Source organism: Malus domestica, chromosome 01 (genome assembly GCF_042453785.1).
Source record: "Malus domestica chromosome 01, GDT2T_hap1".
NCBI classification, from domain to species: Eukaryota; Viridiplantae; Streptophyta; class Magnoliopsida; order Rosales; family Rosaceae; genus Malus; species Malus domestica.
The window spans coordinates 31,223,961-31,244,797 of NC_091661.1; the positions used below are offsets into that span (position 1 = coordinate 31,223,961).

Consider the following 20,837-nt stretch of genomic DNA (forward strand, 5'->3'; position numbering starts at 1 on the left):
GTCTCAATTAGCTTATGGGAGCTTTTAATTAGCTTCATATTATTATTTCTCGGCTCCTTAAGTTTTGAATTGGTGTCTGTGAAGGGGTAATCATTCCATTCATAGTCAAGTTGGTGTCTGTAGGTGTGTTAGGAAAGATGGATTCTCCTTCTCATTGATCTTGTATTTATTATCCTTAAATATTACTTGTACTTCAAGTCAAAGACTTGTATATATATTGTACACTTTACACATAAATGAATTATCAAGGTTATACTTTTCTATAAAGTGTCAATCGTTTAGGTTCCTGGACTCCCTTTTACTCTCTCGACCCCCTTACCTCCGCTGCCAACCCTAGCAAGGTTTCTTGCTTCTTGCCCCCACCCACCGCTCCCTTATGGCTCCGAGTTCCTCTTCCACTACCCCTGCCGGCTCCTCTTTCGAGGGCGAATGTGGCTCACTTTCTTAAACTCAGAGTATCTCAGATGAAATCCTTCTTGCAGTTAGAAAACTTTGTTCTTATAAATTCTCCTTTCTTTTTGGCAGATTAGAGATTTCGTTGCAGTTGATAATTTGTTTCCTTCAGTCATTCAATGTGAGATCAATGTATGTTACTTTTGAGTTGTAAACTGAATATCATAGCCTATAATTTGTAACAGCTGTATCAATTGTGAAGTAGCATGTAATAAACACAATTATGAAAAGAACAAAAGAGTTTTGCTATTTTTATTTTAGCATTTCCAAATGCTATGATATCATCTACACACATAGAATTTTATAAACGCTATTAAAGAAAATTCATAGCACTTCAAAATACTATGATTTCTATTAATAGCATTTCTGAAACGTTATAGTGGAAAAGGCTTTAGCTATTATAGCGTGGGCTGAATAGCATTTTTCTAAAACGCTATTGTATATTATTATGACATCAATGCACATTTTTTAAGTTGCCATGATCTCCACCTCTTGAGAACGCATCTCGTTTTCCTCCCACTTTAGCCGGTGTTCGGAAACTACAGCGTCCAAGTCGTTGGCCATGAGCAGAAATGCTTCTACTTTTGTCTGACATTTGACATGTTTGCCGGAGGCTGGAAGTTCGGTGAAACTGTCTGATGCGCAATCAAGAAGCTCTTCCCCGTAAAAGTCACCTTTCCCGAGGCGCTTGGTGGCCAACGATGAGATTCCTTGCCCAGCTTGACTATCACTCAACGCGTACGTCCACACTGTCCCTTTAATAATGAACAGCATGCAGTCGACTGGATCTCCCATTCGAAAAACGAATTCGTTCTTATTGTACGTCACTGGCTTCAGACAGTCGCACATCGACTTCAACACTTCGTCAGCCATGTTTTGAAGCTTTTTTACCTAAACACATGCGAGCGCGCACAAACATATATTATCAGAACAACATTGCAGTGAAAATGGATGCAATTACCTAGCTATAGTAATAACAATGTTACTCCGTGTTGTTAACTAACTTAGCATTATTATATAATATTGGACTATAAACTTTAAGATTATGTGGTGCAACCTTATCTTTATTGTAATTCAAATGTTGAATGTTAATATCATTTTGTTTCAAAACAATGTATAACATAAATGAATGGTGAGAGATGGAGCTTGAGGAACATACGTTCTTAAGTGTTTTCATGCAAAAATGAAGCATCTGATGTGGTCTGATATTCTTGGGACGAATATAGAACAGAGAATTATGGAGATCAGCATCACTCTCTTGTTCCAATTCTTGTTCTTCTATGCTACTCAAGATTTGTCTCTTTATATGATCAGGGACTTCATTTATGGACATCCACTTGTCTACGTCATCTTGTGCATATTTTCGTCTCCTCTCCTCTTGTTTTGTAGCTTCCAACTGCATAAAAGTCTGTCTCGGCACAAATCAAATGGTTACTTAACATACTCGAAGAATGATCTCCGCATGCAGTCCCAAACACGGGAAAATTTGTTGAAAGTTAAAGTACAGAGAGATTAAATATACCAACCTGCACGTTTCCGATGAGATATGTAAACAGTAGCAAGCCAACGATAGAAATGAAAACCACAAACAAGTTTTCATACACATACGTACTTGTTGTCAGATTAGTCCCAAAAGTACTGCAAAATATTTAGGTACATGATATCATATTAGACTATGTTGTTGAATATGATAACACCAAAATTTTTATTCGATGCATATTTTATAAAAGGATTATTTTGGTACCGGTCCATATTCAACATAATTGTTAGAATGAAATCTTATTTGTTTAAATAATGGGTAATGCTAGAGAGACTAAATTTATAAAAATGATGTGTCACCAATAGTAATGAGCACGTTATTAACGCTTAAGTAATAAACCAATCATCAACTTCCATGTTATTTTGTGACAGCCCGTCCCTAATTTTAAGAATTTTTAAAGTTTTAATAAAGGATTTTACAAAAATGCCCTTTGAGGCACGCACATCATTCGAGGTTAATCGTTGTGTCGTGCCATCTAAGATTTGTTTTCTTGACATATCCTCGTAGTACTCGTCGTTACGGACGCGTGGGCGCAGACGGTTCGTGATTTGGAGTTATATTGAAGAAGTTATTAACGTTTGAAATTTGGAATTTTAAGGAATTATAATTTTAGTAAAATATAGAAATTCTTTTATGAAATGGATGGCTGGGATGAGGGAAAGGTTTTTGGTGTGTGTATGTGTATGAGAAGAAGAAACAGAAAACAGAAAAGAAGAAGAGACTGGGCAGAAATGCCCAATCGGAGAAGAAGAAGATGAGAGTGAACCAGAAGAAGGGAGAGGAAGAAGCTGACCAATCAGGGGAAGGAAAGGAGGGAAAGGAGGGAGAGTGGTGCACGGGGGAACAGGAGGAATGGGTCACCCTTGACCCGCGCGACCCAAGCTTCCAAATCGGCGGGTTTTCGCTGTTTTCGTCCAATTTTTCGACGAATTGAGTCAAGGTACCACTCCTAATCATCATCTAGGCCTTCCCTCTTCACGTTTCACCCCAAGAATCATTGAATTTCGTTGTGATTTCGCGAAGAACACCCCTACGGGTGCCGCGACCCTTTTGTTTAAATTCTCCAAATTTTGAAATGTTTTCTTTCAATTACTAACACCTTTAGCATTCCTTTAGGACCTAGAACAAAGCCCAAGAGGTAATTGAGGCGTTGGAACAAGTTTGAAGGTCGAATTGGAAACACCCAAATTCTAGGGTTCTTCACGGTTTTGGTGAAATTGAAGCACTTCCAGGCCAAATTGGCCTTGGTCTCAGGTATGAAAGTTGTTCTACTCATTGAGATCTTCAAATCTGCAAATTTTGGTAATTTTTGGAAATAGTTGAATTTTCCGGCGAGCCGGGGGCGGCCAACCGCCACCCGCGCGGCGGCGCGTGGCCAATTGCCCGCCAATGTCATTATTAGCTTGTGATTAAGGTTCTAGGTTCTGTTTTGATAATTGATGGACGTAAATTGAATAATTGAACCTAGGTTGGTTACGATTCGTGGTTAGGTGAAAATGTGAATTGACGATCCGACCGTTGGATCGTCACCAAACTTTGATACGTTGTAATACGTAATATTTGAGGATTATAGGAACTTACGGATTGGGAATCCGATTTACGGATCTTCTGGAATTGAAGTTGTAAGTTCATAAAATAGAATGTTAACCGTCACTTAGTTTTGGAAATTGACGAAGATCCGACCGTTGGATGGTAATGAAATTTTAGGATGTTGTCCTAGAGGTATATTGTGGACCTCTGGAAGTTACGGATTTGAAATCTGAATTGCAGATCATCCGGATCGAACTACGTAGTGACGTGTCTTATATAAGTTATGTATTCTATCGGCAGAATTTCTGAGGTTGGATTTGATTGTTGTTCTAGGCGCTAATCGTCATGACGCCTTGATGTACGGTGCTAGGGAGTTGTGGGCGAACTCCAGGTGAGTGGGCAGTTTTGTTTTCGTATTACCTATATACTATTGTTTTTCCCAGAAAAAATGCTTTTATGCGAAATTATGTTTTGAAAATGCCATGCATAGAATTATTTGGAAAATGTGAATTTCATATGAGTTATATGATTGATATATGATGCATACATGTTGCATGGTGCTGTGGAGGCACAGGTAAGTCAGGTGAGTTCGTTTATTCATTGAATTGTTGTTGTTGAGATGTTTGAGCTCATAATCTGCACCCTAGGTGTTAGTGCTTATATTATTCACCACACCGCACGCTCGCCTTGGATCCAAGTAGGTGGATGTCGTACAGACCATGTGAGGGTTCCGACATGCCAGTCGTACAGACCATTAGAGGGGTTCCGACTGGTGGGTGACCTTAGATATGCGCGCTGATGATATGATGAGAGAAGCACTAGAGCGTATTTTACACCTTTCATCGTATAGACTACCTTACGTAGTTCCGAGTGATGTGCAGAGTAGGGCCGTATAGGTCACTGTGGTGACTCCGGCTTAGTGAGATATTGAGCTATTGAATTAATCGTATAGGACCAACTGCAGGGTCTCCGATTGATTCCTTATTTCACCTGATTTATATTTTGATTTATGGCATGGCATGTTTTTCTCGAAAAATGTTAAAGATTTGGGATTCAAGCTTTGAGATTTCATATGGTTATATATATATATATATATATATATATTTCTGAAAAGTGTTAAAGGTTTGAGATTTGAGATTTTTGCTTATATATATATGTTTATATATATGCTATTTTATGGGAAAGTATACAGGTTTTACGGTGAGGGGTTATAAATGTTTTAAATGAAAAGTCTTCGAAAAACTTTGTTTTACTGACCCACTCAATTTTGTTTTGCGCCCCTCCAGGTTCAAGTTAGCAGAGCTTTGGTGGCCACGAGGAATCCAACGGTGTTCTGACAGAATTCACAAAAGTAGGACTCACCCTCGGGTGTGTTATCTTAGTAATTGGAATTTTTTTTTAAAGCTTCCGAACTGTGTAAATGGTTACGTCACTCTCACGTGACGGCCAGCACGCCCTCCTTCGGGACGGGGTGTGTCAGTTGGTATCAGAGCCTAGGTTGCAATTCTGGACATCTTGATAATTTCCTAGTGTCTTCTGTCAGAACTATACCGCCTCGTAGCGAGCCACGTAGTTCGGATGAGCCTAATTTCCCGGATATAGTAGTTTGGGGGGAAACTATTGCCATTGTGATTCAGTCTATTATCTAAAGGGACCTTTTGAGACTGGTTATAAGTTAAATTTGAATCCCTTTAGGGATATGAAGGACCTAAGGGAGCAGATTGATGGCTTAATCAATTGGGAAAAGGCGTTTCAGATTATGCAAGGTTAAGGGAATTTTCCTCCCGATAGGTAGGTCGAGATGATTACCTAGTTTTTGAGTGATGAATCTGCATTTTGATGGAGATAGGAATGTTATCCGACGATATCGGAAGGACAACTGTTTGGAAGTTGTTTAAAGAATTGTTTAAGAAAAGTTCATTCCCCCGGCATATTGTGATGGTAGTAAACAAGAAATTGCAATTGTGAGACAAGGAAAATGACGACGGATGAATATTATAGAAAGCTTACAGACTTGCCTTATTTCCATTCTGATGATGTTGTTAATTCGGTCGAGGTGTTATGTCGTTTTTGGCTGGATGATAAGAAGAAGTTGCGTTCTTTGGCGATCACTATCCATTGTACTTTTTACCAAGAGTTTACGGGATGCTGTTGGGCTTTGAAGACTTTGAGAATATGATCAGCGAGAGTAAAGAGGAATAAGAAAGGAATGAGAATCAGAATAAGACGATAAAGTTAAAGATTCGTCATATCAAAGACCTCGGAGGACTCAGAGCTTCAAAGGAAGTGAAATTAGAGCTAATTTTCCCAGCTTAAGTTTTACTGCCACTGGTCAGAGGCGAAGTGATAGATTTACTAGTGATCCCAGATTTCTGAGACAAGATGACTCTGGTAGAGGAAATGTATAATTGTGTCAAGCTAGATTGCTATGGGGAATCAGTTAATTTTTGTTGACCTGGATGACCAGAGGTTACTTTTGGGGGTAAGTAAAGTGGAGTGAGTTATGCCATTATTCCTGTTGAGAGAGCAAAGAAGATTGTTATCAAAAGGCTGCCAAGATATTGAGTTCATATGGTGCTAAATGATGTTGATCCTAATAGTATGGAAGATGTAAAGATGGTTAGACATTTTCTTGGTGTATTCCCAGATGCCTTACCTAGATTGCCGCCAGGCAGAGATGTGGGTTTTATTATTGAATTGTTTTTAGGTACAAATCCTATGTTAGAGATTGGTTCAGGTTGAGTTAAAAGTTCCATTCAACTTATTATATCACATTGGAAAAGCTCCGGTTTATTTGTGAGGAATAAAATGGACATTAAGGCTAGGTATTGATATTAGGTAATTGAATCGGGTAACGATTGAGAGCTGTTATCCATTGTTGTGTATTGATGATTATTTGATCAGCTCTGAGGCGCCTGGGTACTTTCTGAGATTGACTTGAGGTCTGAATGATATTAGTTGAAGATTAACAGTGGGGATGTTCATAAGACTGAATCCAGGACTCGTTATGGTCATTTCAAGTTGGGAGGCCATACGGAGTGACGAATGCACCTGCTACTTTTATGAGTTTGCTGAAGGAAGTATTCCAGTGATATCTGGACCGGGTTGTTATTGTTTGCCATTGACGAGATTGATAAGATTAGAGCAGTGCATGCTAGATATTTAAAGTTGGTGTTGCAAAGATTGAGGGAACGTTGATGTATGCTAAGTTTAGCAAATGCTAATGTTGGATAAATTAATTATATCTACTTAAGGTATTCAAATGGATTCTTAAAAGAGTAGCAACGATTGAGAATTTGGAACAATTGCGAACTGTGACTGAGGTTCAGAGTTTTCTCGGATTAGCAGGATATTATCGATAGTTCGTCCAAGATTTTAATTATTGCTTCGCCCTTGGCGAGATTGATGAGAAAAGAGGTTAAGTTTGAGTGGGATTAAAAAAAAAAAATTGTGAGTAGAGCTTCAGCAAGTAAAGTATTCCCTCACTCATGCATCTGTTTTCGCACTCCCAGACGATAGTGGTAATTATGTGGTCTATAATAATACTTCTTTGAATGTACTTGGATGCGTGTTGATGCAACATGGTAGGATGATTGCCTATGCTTCATGGCCATTGGGATCTCATAAGATGAATTACCCTAATTATAATTTGGAATTAGCAGCTATCATCTTTGCTTTGAAGATTTGGAGACATTGTCTTTATGGGAAGAAAAGTGCATGATTGTTACAAATCAAAAGAGTACCCAATATCTGTTTATTCAGAGGTATCTTAATCTTAGGCAACAAAGGTGGAATGAGTTGCTTAGTGACTATGATTGTGTGACGAGGGTGGTCAAGCTAATGTTGTGGCTGATGCATTTAGTAGGAAGACCCCAGTGAGAATTAATGCTTGGTACGCTTGCTATGTTCATCTTCTTGTGGATTTGAAATCTACTGGAGTAAAGTTGAGTATCAAAAATCGAGAAGAAGCCTTACTTGCTAATTTCTAAGTTGGACCCATTTGGTAGATCGTACTCGATACTCGAGCGTTTGACGAAGAAATTCAAGAATTTATTTAAAGCAAGGAATAACGGGAAAAAGAAGGACCTTAGAGTTAGAGAATCAGATGGCAAGCCTATGCAAAAGAACAAAGTGTTTATGCCTAATGGTGTGGAATTAAAGAAAGCAATTTTGACGATGTACATTATTCCACTTCTACAATGCATCCCAAAAGTACTAAGATTTATCATACCATTCGTTCATGTACTATTGACGGGTATGAAAAGAGGAATGGCGAAGTATGTTAGTAGGCGTATCATCAGTCATCAGGTTAAAGCAGAAAGAAATAAGTCTTTTGGATTAATGTAGTCATTTCCCATTCCACGGCGGAAATGGGAGAATATTACTATGGATTTCGTGGACAAGCTTCCTCGTATACAAAATAGTTAGGTTGGAATTTGAATAATAATTGATCGACTGGTGACGTCAGCGTATGTTACTTCAGTATGAGAACGTCAGACCATATGTGATCATCGAACGAGTCAGTGAAGTTACGTACAGGCTGAGTTGCCTCCAGAGCCGATGAAAGGGCATGATATGTTTTATGTTTCGATACTTCGACATTAAACCTCATATCCTTCACGAGTGATACCTTCTCAACCTTTGGAAGTCAATATGGATTTGACGTATGATGAGGAGCCAGTGCCTATCTTGTATTAGAAAGATGATGTACTGAGAAATAAGACTATGAGTTTGGTGAAAGTTTATGCAGGAATCTTTCAGTGGAAGAAGCTACTTAGTAGTCAAAGAATCGAATGAGAGAGATGTGTTTCGGGCTGTTTCATGGATATTAATGGATTGTAAAGATTGTGTAAATTTCGAGGACGAAATTTTTGTAAGGTGGGTAGATTGTGACAGCCCGTCCCTAATTTTAAGAATTTTTAAAGTTTTAATAAAGGATTTTACAAAAATGCCCTTTGAGGCACGCACATCATTCGAGGTTAATCGTTGTGTCGTGCCATCTAAGATTTGTTTTCTTGACATATCCTCGTAGTACTCGTCGTTACGGACGCGTGGGCGCAGACGGTTCGTGATTTGGAGTTATATTGAAGAAGTTATTAACGTTTGAAATTTGGAATTTTAAGGAATTATAATTTTAGTAAAATATAGAAATTCTTTTATGAAATGGATGGCTGGGATGAGGGAAAGGTTTTTGGTGTGTGTATGTGTATGAGAAGAAGAAACAGAAAACAGAAAAGAAGAAGAGACTGGGCAGAAATGCCCAATCGGAGAAGAAGAAGATGAGAGTGAACCAGAAGAAGGGAGAGGAAGAAGCTGACCAATCAGGGGAAGGAAAGGAGGGAAAGGAGGGAGAGTGGTGCACGGGGGAACAGGAGGAATGGGTCACCCTTGACCCGCGCGACCCAAGCTTCCAAATCGGCGGGTTTTCGCTGTTTTCGTCCAATTTTTCGACGAATTGAGTCAAGGTACCACTCCTAATCATCATCTAGGCCTTCCCTCTTCACGTTTCACCCCAAGAATCATTGAATTTCGTTGTGATTTCGCGAAGAACACCCCTACGGGTGCCGCGACCCTTTTGTTTAAATTCTCCAAATTTTGAAATGTTTTCTTTCAATTACTAACACCTTTAGCATTCCTTTAGGACCTAGAACAAAGCCCAAGAGGTAATTGAGGCGTTGGAACAAGTTTGAAGGTCGAATTGGAAACACCCAAATTCTAGGGTTCTTCACGGTTTTGGTGAAATTGAAGCACTTCCAGGCCAAATTGGCCTTGGTCTCAGGTATGAAAGTTGTTCTACTCATTGAGATCTTCAAATCTGCAAATTTTGGTAATTTTTGGAAATAGTTGAATTTTCCGGCGAGCCGGGGGCGGCCAACCGCCACCCGCGCGGCGGCGCGTGGCCAATTGCCCGCCAATGTCATTATTAGCTTGTGATTAAGGTTCTAGGTTCTGTTTTGATAATTGATGGACGTAAATTGAATAATTGAACCTAGGTTGGTTACGATTCGTGGTTAGGTGAAAATGTGAATTGACGATCCGACCGTTGGATCGTCACCAAACTTTGATACGTTGTAATACGTAATATTTGAGGATTATAGGAACTTACGGATTGGGAATCCGATTTACGGATCTTCTGGAATTGAAGTTGTAAGTTCATAAAATAGAATGTTAACCGTCACTTAGTTTTGGAAATTGACGAAGATCCGACCGTTGGATGGTAATGAAATTTTAGGATGTTGTCCTAGAGGTATATTGTGGACCTCTGGAAGTTACGGATTTGAAATCTGAATTGCAGATCATCCGGATCGAACTACGTAGTGACGTGTCTTATATAAGTTATGTATTCTATCGGCAGAATTTCTGAGGTTGGATTTGATTGTTGTTCTAGGCGCTAATCGTCATGACGCCTTGATGTACGGTGCTAGGGAGTTGTGGGCGAACTCCAGGTGAGTGGGCAGTTTTGTTTTCGTATTACCTATATACTATTGTTTTTCCCAGAAAAAATGCTTTTATGCGAAATTATGTTTTGAAAATGCCATGCATAGAATTATTTGGAAAATGTGAATTTCATATGAGTTATATGATTGATATATGATGCATACATGTTGCATGGTGCTGTGGAGGCACAGGTAAGTCAGGTGAGTTCGTTTATTCATTGAATTGTTGTTGTTGAGATGTTTGAGCTCATAATCTGCACCCTAGGTGTTAGTGCTTATATTATTCACCACACCGCACGCTCGCCTTGGATCCAAGTAGGTGGATGTCGTACAGACCATGTGAGGGTTCCGACATGCCAGTCGTACAGACCATTAGAGGGGTTCCGACTGGTGGGTGACCTTAGATATGCGCGCTGATGATATGATGAGAGAAGCACTAGAGCGTATTTTACACCTTTCATCGTATAGACTACCTTACGTAGTTCCGAGTGATGTGCAGAGTAGGGCCGTATAGGTCACTGTGGTGACTCCGGCTTAGTGAGATATTGAGCTATTGAATTAATCGTATAGGACCAACTGCAGGGTCTCCGATTGATTCCTTATTTCACCTGATTTATATTTTGATTTATGGCATGGCATGTTTTTCTCGAAAAATGTTAAAGATTTGGGATTCAAGCTTTGAGATTTCATATGGTTATATATATATATATTTCTGAAAAGTGTTAAAGGTTTGAGATTTGAGATTTTTGCTTATATATATATGTTTATATATATGCTATTTTATGGGAAAGTATACAGGTTTTACGGTGATGGGTTATAAATGTTTTAAATGAAAAGTCTTCGAAAAACTTTGTTTTACTGACCCACTCAATTTTGTTTTGCGCCCCTCCAGGTTCAAGTTAGCAGAGCTTTGGTGGCCACGAGGAATCCAACGGTGTTCTGACAGAATTCACAAAAGTAGGACTCACCCTCGGGTGTGTTATCTTAGTAATTGGAATTTTTTTTTAAAGCTTCCGAACTGTGTAAATGGTTACGTCACTCTCACGTGACGGCCAGCACGCCCTCCTTCGGGACGGGGTGTGTCATATTTAGTTTCCAAAATTTAGTTTACAAATTTAGTCTTCTTAACATTACCCTTAAATAATTTGATCAAGCTCACTGACATCATTTAATGCAATTAACTCCTGCATTTATGCATTTAATATCCCACAAATTATGAAATTTAAACAAATTTAAATAATGTTTTTACAAAATGTTATAATTACTTAAAAATCAATAATAGACCAATATTAATCTTCCCATAGTTCTAGCAAAAGAATAATGTACCCACTTAAGTATTAATATATTTTTTTAAGAAATATTATTGATATATTTGAAAAATAAAATAAATATATATAATTAGCATGGGTACATTCATAAAAAAAAAAATATAGGTAGAAATAAAAACTAAAAAGAATATTGGCTCGAATAAAAAAAAAGAGTACCAATTATAAATACAAATATATGAGAAAAAAAACTAAAAAGATATATTTGGAAATGGTTAATAAGTTTTTCATTTTTTAAATTGACATATGAGGACTTGTAAATAATTTTAATAATCAAATAATGACATGAGGATTAGTCAAGGACTTTGATCAAAAATAAAAAAATAAAAAAGGTTTCAATTAATGAGAACAAAAAATGAGGGCTGAGAACTTAATTTATTCTTTATAAAAATTGTTGATTGTCAATGGATATAATGGAACCTTAGATTTCGCAGGCCCCACCAAAAACAGTAAAAGAACTTCTTTCCGAAATTTATATGCTCTGTGTTTCGATCCTTAAGGGAATCAAGAAATATTCCAAAGTTAAACAGACCACCATCTGAATTATTCAACGGGCAATACTTGTCTAGAATTGTTATATATTTTGTAGTAGTCCTCTGATTATCACAGTGGAAAGTACTCATACATTCCCTGAAATTGTTACCAGACTTTACACAAGCCATGTGCCAACATGTTAACTCTCGTTCAATAGAAAATAAGTACCAAAAAGCTCCAAGTACCTAAATCCATAACATGCAAACACAAAACCCCTTATAATTAGTCTAACATTTAAAAAAAAATTGCATCCATAATCCAACATTAGTAATTACCGAAGTATTAAAATAGAATGATAATTGAGATGAAACTTACGTGACTAGCAAGAATGTAGAGAATCAAGTTGTACAGGCCCTTAGCCCAGATCCCATTAGTCCTTTTGAATTCCTTGGCAGATAGGTAAATTCGATAAATCCTCGGAAAATATTGACAGAGAAGAAAAAAATTCAGAAAGGATAAGTGTTCCACAAATCCTGAGCCCTTCATGTTGTAAAACATAACTACCATTAGCAGCTGCAGAAAATCAAAAGATAAAAAAGGGTTAGAACATAGAAGTCCATCATTTTCAGGTAGCCACAAAAAAAAAAAAAAAAATTACTGCAGTTCAGTTAATTTTTCTTACTTGTGGGAGGGGAATAAGAGCCAAAAAGTCTATTACAGTGAAGACAGTTAACCACGGCATCTTTTGAGCTATAAACTTTCTGATTTTCAATTTCGTAACTGAATTTCCCCCCGTTTGTCCCACCGCCGTGGAGCGTTTACTTTTCACGCTAACATTGTAACAAATTTCACATATCAAATGCACCAGGAAAACGAAATCCGTGAGTGATCGCACAAGAAAAGCAACAATACTCAACGTTTTGTCCATTTGAAGGCACTTTTTACGCTGATCGATGATCAGGACGTAAAAGAAGAAAGGATCCAGATAGACAGCAAATATGCATGATGTTACAAATAGTTTGTTCCATATGATAAGATAACGTCCCCGCTCCAGACTAAAAATCTCCTGTATCAGGGTAAGTTCCCCGCTGCCACTTAAACGAAAAAGTTTGATATTAGCCTTGTGAGGCATATTAAGAGTCTCGAAGACTGCCCTACACACATGGGTTTAGAAGCTATTCGCTTTAATTGAATTTGATTTAACTGTCGATTATATTGTGCAATATTGTTTCTGTGTTTTTCAATTGAGTTGCATATATCGTATATTTATATTTCTATTGAGAATGCAGGTATGTTTAAGCCTCGAACTATAAGTTTCGAGCGTGCCGTAGAAACCTTTTGAGTTTCCTAGAAAGCACCACTCATTTTGAGACCATACGCCCTCCATGATTAATCCGTTAAACCAAATCATGTATTAGAACTCAAATGTTGTAAATATGATGCCAATGGATCCCTTATTCACATAGCACTAATTTTCACACTTGTGAGACGCCAATTGAAATGGGTCCAAGACATGAAGTTCTACTTGACTACCAAGAAATTGAAAAACCAGGACATTGATCATGTTGGAACTGCAATTAAGAAAAATTAAGTAGAATATCTTCGCATCACCTCCAATGAATATAGCACGAAGCATAAGGTGTTGCAATACTTTTGACGTCGCTATCTACCTCGTTTTGGAAGTTTTTAAATTCAAAAAATAAAGAAACATAAGGTGTTGCAATAATAATATATTCAAGCATTGCATTCTAAATAACGTATGTTTGGTACGCATTTAAGGACTCTACGAATTACCAACGTCTTATCACAGATTCTCCTTCGCAAACGCCAGATTGCACGCCTTATTGCGCAACATGGTGCGCTACTATACTTTGAGAGTGACAGATAAGAGTGTACTAAGTTCAAAATTCGAAATACTTAAGAGAGAGAGAGAGAGAGTGTGTGTGTGTGTGTGTGTACACGAACCTGCCATCTTTCTCTGCTGGGGGGTTCTCCGCATCTGAAGTTGCCATACTGACGAGGTTTTCAGTTTACAAGATAGAGAGAGAATAGAATGCAGAGAGCTAGCTTTTGAGTTGAGTTGCAGAAACTGAAGCTGCTAGCTGCATTGCCATGTATTCGCTTTTAAGACAAACTGAATCCACGTTTATCACGTAGGTCTTTTAATATGACGTAAGTTTTTTAATATTACGTAGGTCTTTTAATACGACGTAAATGTTAAGAGCAAGTCAACCTCTAAAAAAAAAGGCCAGCACCCAATCCATTTAATTCACTTAGTGAACAGTGATAGATCCCAATAAATAGTAATAGGCCAAATGCATCTCCACCTCTAAAACTAAATAGTCTAGTCAATTTTATTAAAATATTATTAATTTTTATTATAAAAAAATATTTTGACTTTTATTTTCTAACTTTTTAATTAAATAAAATAATAATATTATTATTAAAATATTTTTAATTTCTGCGTCTCCACACCTATTCCTCGTCACCACCTCCGTCCACCCCTGCACTTCCCTTCCATTTCCACCGCCGCCTCCAAACCTCCTCCTCCCATCCTCCGACGCCGTCGCCCTCCTGTCCTTCAAATCCTAAGCCGACCTCAACAACAAGCTCCTCTACACCCTCAATGAGTGCTTCGACTACTACATCTCCACACCTCATGTCCTTTAAATATTTTAAATTTCTGCATCTCCACACCTCTTCATCGTCCGCTTCGTCCTCCCATCCTTCTCCCTCCGTGGCTCCTTCCCTCCCAACACCCTTTCCCGCCTCGACCAGCTCCGCTCCTCAGGCTCCACAACAACTCCCTTTCTGGCGCAAAAAAAAAAAGGTGGTCGACGTCACGCTAGCGTCAGCATGACGTCAGATGGGTCGTCCATTTACTCTATTGATTCTGGGCCGGCTTGTGGCCTGGCTTGGGCTGGGGTGGAGCAAAAAAAAGGGATGTCGGCCATTTTTTGGCCTGGGTGCCAGCCTAAAGGGCTAGGGTGGAACTGCTCTAAGGGCCGTCTATATTTCAATGGGGACGGATTCATAGCACTAATTTTTTACACAACTTTTAATACGCGTTTTTGTGGAGCCATTTTGTAATGTGTTTTAATGATCCAAACCATCTATATATTAGAACATCGTTTATAAATCATTCTTGCAAATAATTAGTCAAATCCAAAATCGATAAGGCATGCATTTGTAGTAAAAAAAAAATTGACGAATACGATTCTTCAAAAATACCTAAACCCTTAATCTAATGGGTTATATATTTTAGATTTGGATAATTTTTTGTAGATATGATCTTTGAGATAATACATAAAAGATAGACGGTTCCAATCGTTGAAATACATTACAAAATGAACCGAACAAAAATGTGTGTCAAAAATTTTGTAAAAAAAAATGATGTCCAATATTAGTCTTCTATTCCAATATATCATTTATAGATTAGTCTTAAAGTTAATAATACATGATAATAATAGTAATAGAAACTCGTGTTAAGTCATGCAACGTAAATTGCTATTCGATTATGACTTGATATTTGGACTTAAGGAGTGCCATTTTGTAAGCCAATAATATAATGTCCATTTTCTTAAAAGAACCCAAAAAGTAGTTGATTAGAATATATGATTGATATCAATAAAATATTGAGTAGGAACCACGAAAACGTCTGTTACATCTTTTAAAGAATAAAATATATTCGTCTCACACAGGTGGGAAAAGCCAAAAAACAAAGACAAAGAGCAAAAGAACAAAGAAGACGGGGAACACAGAGCAAAGAACAAAGAACGAAGAGGAAAGAACAGAGGCAAGGAATAAAGACAAAGAACAAGAAACAACGAAGTGAACTCATTCCACACACAAAGAATCTCTCGTCTTGGTGTATTTAATATATATACTATGTAGGTAGTTGGCTGCACAAGAAAACATCTGAGATTCTTTCATTGATTAAAGGGGTTTTTGAACATTAGTCCTGGTAAAAGATTAAAATTTAAAAAAAACCTGATGCTAGATTAAATATTCAATTTAATCCCTTGAGTGTACTTTTATCAAAATTTACATTCAATTTTTCTTATTTAATGTGTATTTTTATTTAATCTCTCCATATTAAATTTTAATTTTATTAATATGCACATATTTAATTTTTTTTAATTAGAAATGAACGTAAATGAGAAAATATTAAAAAAAAATTGTGATACAAAAATATATAGATACATAAGTGTACATAAATGATTGTGCCAAAATATATAAAATTGACTTTTTTTGTACCAAAATATTTGTACCTACATGATTGTACCGAAATATATTATAATGAACCTAAATGTATGTACTGAAATGTATTATATTGAATTAATGTACCTAAATGTCAATACCGAAATGTATGTACCAAAATGTACGAACCTAAATGTCAATACCGAAAATGTATGTACCTAAATATCAATACCAAAATGTATGTACCTAAATGTATTTACCGAAATAATAATTGAATTAATGTACCTAAAAGTCAATACTCAAATGTGTGTATCAAAGTGTACGTAACGAAATGCATTATATTAAATCAATGTAACTACATGTTTGTACCGATAGATATACCAAAATATTCAAATGTATTAATGTACCTAAATGAAGAACATACAAAATTGTTATCGGAATATATATTATAAAAAATTTAGTTGCCTAAATGTAGACATTAAAATATATTATGATGAATGAAATAAAAATTAAATGTAAATGTAATTAATACATTAAAATAAAAATAAAAAGATAAAATAAAACATCAAAATACAACTAATAAATGATATGATTAAATGTGCTAGGGACTAAAATTAGATTTTAATCTTACATATGGTTATAATCTAAAACTCATCTTTTTTAGGGATTAAAATGAAGTTTTCTATTGATTAAATTGCTCACCTGTGGGAAAAGCCAAGCAAAATTTTCTCCAAAAGTGACCAACAACATGAAATGCATGTTTTTGCAGGGATTCACTTGTCCTCCTTGTTGGATTTATCCAATATAAATCAACCTTTAAGTGGTCTACTACATGTAATAGGAATGTAATATTGGAGAAATAATGATGATTGTGATTCGATCTCTTAAAGATATTATTCCTATATCATGTGTCTTATATTGGAAATAGGATTGATGGAATCCTTAATTGACTATAATTATGATACTTAACTTAGAGGCTAAGAAAGTAAGTTTAGGTTTCCCTTATGGATGGAAACCCTAGCTTTTAGCCTATATTTATAAACACCGGTCTCTATAAGCCCTAGACACACAACATAATGCTTCCCATAGAGTAGTTGTATTCGGCTAGGAGTTTATAGAAGATCCTGGTGTTGCCGTGCTATGCTACTTTTGGTTTCAACTTCCATGGCCACCATTGGAATCAGGTCAGTCACTCATTCGTTTGTGTTTTAATTGTATAACCTAATAAGGCTAACACTCCTATTTATGATTAACGAACATTTACTGTCCGATTATTATCTTTATCACATCTAAAGATCATATATGCAAAAAATTCAACTTTGGAAATATTTTGGCCCAGTCATATGCATAAAACAACTAAATAGTTCTAAATGAGGATAATATTTATTACTAAAATTGTTGATTAATTTAACATGTATATATGACTAAACAATATCCAAATTGAATGACTTTTTATAAATTCATGGTTTAATTAGTAGATTAATAGCTTTTGCAGATAATTTAGTGATTTGATTTAGTTTGATATGCTTTTGTTCAATTTAGGTGTTGAAATGGAAAAGATCTTGCATTGATTGAAGATGTTGATTAACTTAAACCCTTTTGCTTTAACAGGAAAATTTTAAGCGCAAATCAAGCTTACTTAAACGAAAAGTTATAAACTTTTTCATATTTTTATTCCGGATGCTGTTACTTAAACCCTTTTGCTTGGAATCGTTTTTGTGATAGTTCTTCTGGTATGTCATTAGTTTAGCACTGTTTGTTTTAATCTGATTGTTTAAGACAGATGCTTTAACTTGGTGCAACATGAGTGTGTTGTGCTGTGCCTGAAGAATCGTTTTTTAATTCTGTAAGGTGGTTTTTATAGTGAATGTATTCTTTCCGCTATATGTTACTTAGGAGTTTGTATTGACTGTTAGAGACTGGAGACGGAGAAGAAGAAGAAGATAATATATGGAGGACGGCGCCAGAAGACTATGGATGGGAAGGCTATTGTAAAAAGGTTTATTTCAACAACCCTATGTGGCCAGGTACGCACTTGTATGCATCCCCACATTTCGTGTTCTCATTTGTAGTTTCTTTATATACCACACAACGCATGCTTCATTTTTCACTTCTGGATCAAGATCCCTTTCTTGTGTTCTTTACTGAGGTTGCTTTCATTGCTGGTCATGATCTCTTGCTTATTTTGTGATCCTTCATTCTTAGTATAACTTTAGGAAAACTTGTCCATTAGAGGACCGCTTTGTCAAATTTACCCTGTTTTCATGTAATGAGGAAAAGATAAAACGAACGGAGTAGTTTTTCTTGCTTCAGTGATATCTTGTATTGGCAACTCCATGATCTGAATTTCATTTGGTAACTTGTTGAAGCTTTTGGTAATTGTTTTTATTTATTCTCTTCTTTTTCTCACTATTCATAGTAAAGGAGTGCTTCTTTTACAATTATCACTTCTAATCGGAATACTCCTTTGTGAAATTTCACACCTCTAAATTGAGACAGTTTTTCTGCATGTATTTGTTTTGGTTAATTTTTTTTTTCACGTGAAGCACATTCACTGAAAGTAGAAAATATTCTGTATAGGGGAAAATCAGAGTTCCAAGAGATTTTGGTGTTTGAGGTTATTTTTGTCTTAAGACAGTTTAATATTCTGTATCTCCCTTGCGTTCCTTTTCTAAATCTTATTTATGACCTCCTTTTTATGCAGTCCTCAATATATGGAAAAGTGCTTGTTCTTGATGGCATTATCCAGCTGAGTGAGAAAGATGAATGTGCATACCAGGAAAGGATAGCACATCTACCTCTTTGTTCAATTTCCTCTCCCAAGACAGTAATTATACATGATCCATCCCTCCCTCATGTTTTTTGTTGTGTGTATGTGTGACTGTGTGTGTAAAGTCTGCTGAATCTCTTGATCACGATCACCCATGACCATGAGAACACATAGTATAACTAGATTGAAATCAATTTTTTGCTTGATTTCAGAAAATGAAACACTTTACCTGGGATTTGAATAGAGTTTGAATGTTCTTCATGCACTTTTCTTCTGCATATTCTTTGAAAGCTTAAGATGGTTTTCACTGTAATGGTGAGCTGAAGTCGAATACATGAGCTCATGGTCATGTTGCTGGTCGTAGTATGAATTGCAAAGGCTATCTGAACCTTTAGGGATCCCTTTTTCGTTACCAGCCAGGCATCACATGGTGTTTAGCCCATAAAATTGTATTATTCTGCCTCATTTTGGCTTGACTTGGATGCAATGATTTTGTAACCATATCTGCACAATGGTACTGCTCTGTCAAACTTCGGATTTGGCTGAAGTTATCCTGTAGATGACCATTTGCACTATGAACCAGCTTCCCTAGTCGGCCGAGAATAGAATGTCGAATCTTTATAATAATTTGAGTTGGTTACAGCCTGGTGATTGCAGTTTGGTCTTCTTTTGTGCTTGGAATATAGTGATAGAAATTAGAAGTGATAAAAATGAGAAGCTTTTATGCCCTCATAAAGTTGTTATTGTTTTCTTATTGCAGCGACAGTGCTAAGTGCTATATGATTTTCGATGCAGGTTCTGGTTGTTGGTGGTGGTGATGGTGGGGTTCTTAGGGAGGTTTTTCGCCATCCTTCTGTTGAGCATATTGATATATGTGAGATAGATAAGATGGTTATAGATGTAAGTGGTGTAAGTACTCCTTTGTGTATTTGATTGTTATGAATTTGAGCTGACCATCTGTTTTCTTTTGATTGACTTTTTGTAGGTGTCCAATAAGTTTTTCCCTCAGTTAGCCGTTGGATTTCAGGATCCTCGCGTCCACCTTCATGTCGGTGATGGTAGGTTTAATACTTATTATTTGTTGATCCAATTGGTAAAATCAAATTGACTTTGTATTTGGCTGGCTGTCACATTATATCTCATTTTAAATGCATGTCAGCTACTGAATTCTGAAGGCTTGCACCTGAAGGGAAGTATGATGCTGTAATTGTTGATTCGTCAGACCCTGTCAGTATGATTTTTCTCGTACAATAGTTTTGCCGTGCATTTTTTGGCTGGCTGACTTCAAATTTTTGTCATATTGATTTGTGAGCATACAAAGATGTCTTTGAGCTGTTGTTCGTATAAATCCTACGGAGGACATGTTTGTTTCTGGTTACTCTCTATTTTCTGTGCTCCCTATAGTAAGGTTCTAAATGTAGTGCTTAAACGTATGGTTTCCTTTGGATGCAGGTCCAGCCCAAGAGCTTGTAGAGAAGCCAGTTTTTGAGACAATAGCTAGAGCATTAAGGCCTGGTGGTGTTCTCTGTAATATGACAGAGAACATGTGGCTCCATACGCATCTTATTCAAGATATGATCTCTGTTTGCCGTCAAATATTCAAGGGGTCTGTCAATTATGCTTGGGCGAGTGTTCCTACCTATCCCAGTTAATACTTTCCTTTTCACGCATTAATCTACTCTCGCTCTCACCCTTTATATATATATATATATATATATATGTTTTTTTTTAATATGGCAAAGAAGTCTCGAGTTTCTCGGTGAACTTGTATTATTTATGCATTGACAATGACTAGACTAAACACATCGCTTAACTGCTGATTCTTGATCCTTCTTAAGACCGGGTTGATATCATGAAATTATTCTTACTTGTGAGATTACTTGTCATGCAGTGGTGTGATAGGTTTTCTGTTGTGCTCAACGGCGGGGCCTCCCGTTGATTTCAAAAATCCCGTCAATTCTATTGAAAAGTTAGAAGGAGCTCTCAAACATAAGAGAGAACTTAAGTGTTGTGTCTTGGCCCATTCGTTAGTACGGAACCGAGATTCAGATTACAACCTCACCAAAATCACACACAGTTAAACAGAATAAAATACAAGAAATAAAGAC

At 36.7% G+C, this 20,837-nt stretch overlaps 2 protein-coding genes and 2 long non-coding RNA genes across 7 annotated transcripts; 3 read left to right on the forward strand and 1 right to left on the reverse strand.

The window, feature by feature from the left end:
* Nucleotides 1–674: 674 nt before the first annotated feature.
* Nucleotides 675–13,856, reverse strand: LOC103406648 (cyclic nucleotide-gated ion channel 1-like). Of its 2 annotated transcripts, none has more exons than XM_029104549.2 (7): nucleotides 13,725–13,856; nucleotides 12,442–12,847; nucleotides 12,135–12,332; nucleotides 11,706–12,004; nucleotides 1,980–2,091; nucleotides 1,613–1,861; nucleotides 675–1,344 (listed from the first exon to the last, which is right to left on the reverse strand). In XM_029104549.2, exons 1-7 carry the CDS (start codon nucleotides 13,769–13,771, stop codon nucleotides 922–924), a joined length of 1,734 nt encoding a protein of 577 aa, XP_028960382.1. In that variant the 5' UTR covers nucleotides 13,772–13,856; the 3' UTR covers nucleotides 675–921. The 2 variants fall into 2 exon arrangements, with proteins under 2 accessions (XP_028960382.1, XP_070676847.1); XM_070820746.1 differs by having other exon boundaries at nucleotides 12,442–12,853; nucleotides 13,725–13,834.
* LOC139195355 (uncharacterized) lies at nucleotides 2,662–6,937 on the forward strand. The gene is made up of 4 exons (XR_011580200.1): nucleotides 2,662–2,933; nucleotides 3,110–3,247; nucleotides 3,857–3,914; nucleotides 4,810–6,937. It is a non-coding gene; the product is annotated as an uncharacterized lncRNA (long non-coding RNA).
* Nucleotides 8,716–11,157, forward strand: LOC139195354 (uncharacterized). The gene is made up of 4 exons (XR_011580199.1): nucleotides 8,716–8,988; nucleotides 9,165–9,302; nucleotides 9,912–9,969; nucleotides 10,853–11,157. It is a non-coding gene; the product is annotated as an uncharacterized lncRNA (long non-coding RNA).
* A 3,128-nt stretch (nucleotides 13,857–16,984) lies between the features above and the next one.
* LOC103417915 (spermine synthase-like) lies at nucleotides 16,985–20,549 on the forward strand. Of its 3 annotated transcripts, none has more exons than XR_003774453.2 (7): nucleotides 16,985–17,143; nucleotides 17,878–17,986; nucleotides 18,664–18,786; nucleotides 19,525–19,629; nucleotides 19,715–19,787; nucleotides 19,889–19,960; nucleotides 20,182–20,399. XR_003774453.2 is itself a non-coding variant. In XM_029104579.2 (6 exons), the coding sequence occupies exons 1-6, from the start codon at nucleotides 17,100–17,102 to the stop codon at nucleotides 20,379–20,381; spliced, it is 654 nt and encodes a 217-aa protein (XP_028960412.1). In that variant the 5' UTR covers nucleotides 16,985–17,099; the 3' UTR covers nucleotides 20,382–20,549. The 3 variants fall into 3 exon arrangements, 1 of the variants encoding a protein (XP_028960412.1); XR_003774454.2 differs by having other exon boundaries at nucleotides 16,986–17,143; nucleotides 19,889–19,956; nucleotides 20,182–20,549; XM_029104579.2 differs by lacking the exon at nucleotides 19,889–19,960 and having other exon boundaries at nucleotides 20,182–20,549.
* The last annotated feature ends 288 nt before the right edge of the window (nucleotides 20,550–20,837 follow it).

What these genes read in the sequence shown, in the direction of transcription:
- LOC103406648 (XM_070820746.1), bottom strand. Translation starts at nt 13,771, where the DNA reads ATGGCAACTTCAGATGCGGAGAACCCCCCAGCAGAGAAAGATGGCAG. An exon ending in CCAGCAGAGAAAGATGGCAG is followed by an intron (nt 12,854 to 13,724) that starts GTTCGTGTACAC and finishes TTTTCGTTTAAG; the next exon opens with TGGCAGCGGGGAACTTACCC. An exon ending in CTCTTATTCCCCTCCCACAA is followed by an intron (nt 12,333 to 12,441) that starts GTAAGAAAAATT and finishes GATTTTCTGCAG; the next exon opens with CTGCTAATGGTAGTTATGTT.
- LOC103417915 (XM_029104579.2), top strand. Translation starts at nt 17,100, where the DNA reads ATGCTACTTTTGGTTTCAACTTCCATGGCCACCATTGGAATCAG. An exon ending in CAATTTCCTCTCCCAAGACA is followed by an intron (nt 18,787 to 19,524) that starts GTAATTATACAT and finishes TTTTCGATGCAG; the next exon opens with GTTCTGGTTGTTGGTGGTGG. An exon ending in CCACCTTCATGTCGGTGATG is followed by an intron (nt 19,788 to 20,181) that starts GTAGGTTTAATA and finishes CTTTGGATGCAG; the next exon opens with GTCCAGCCCAAGAGCTTGTA.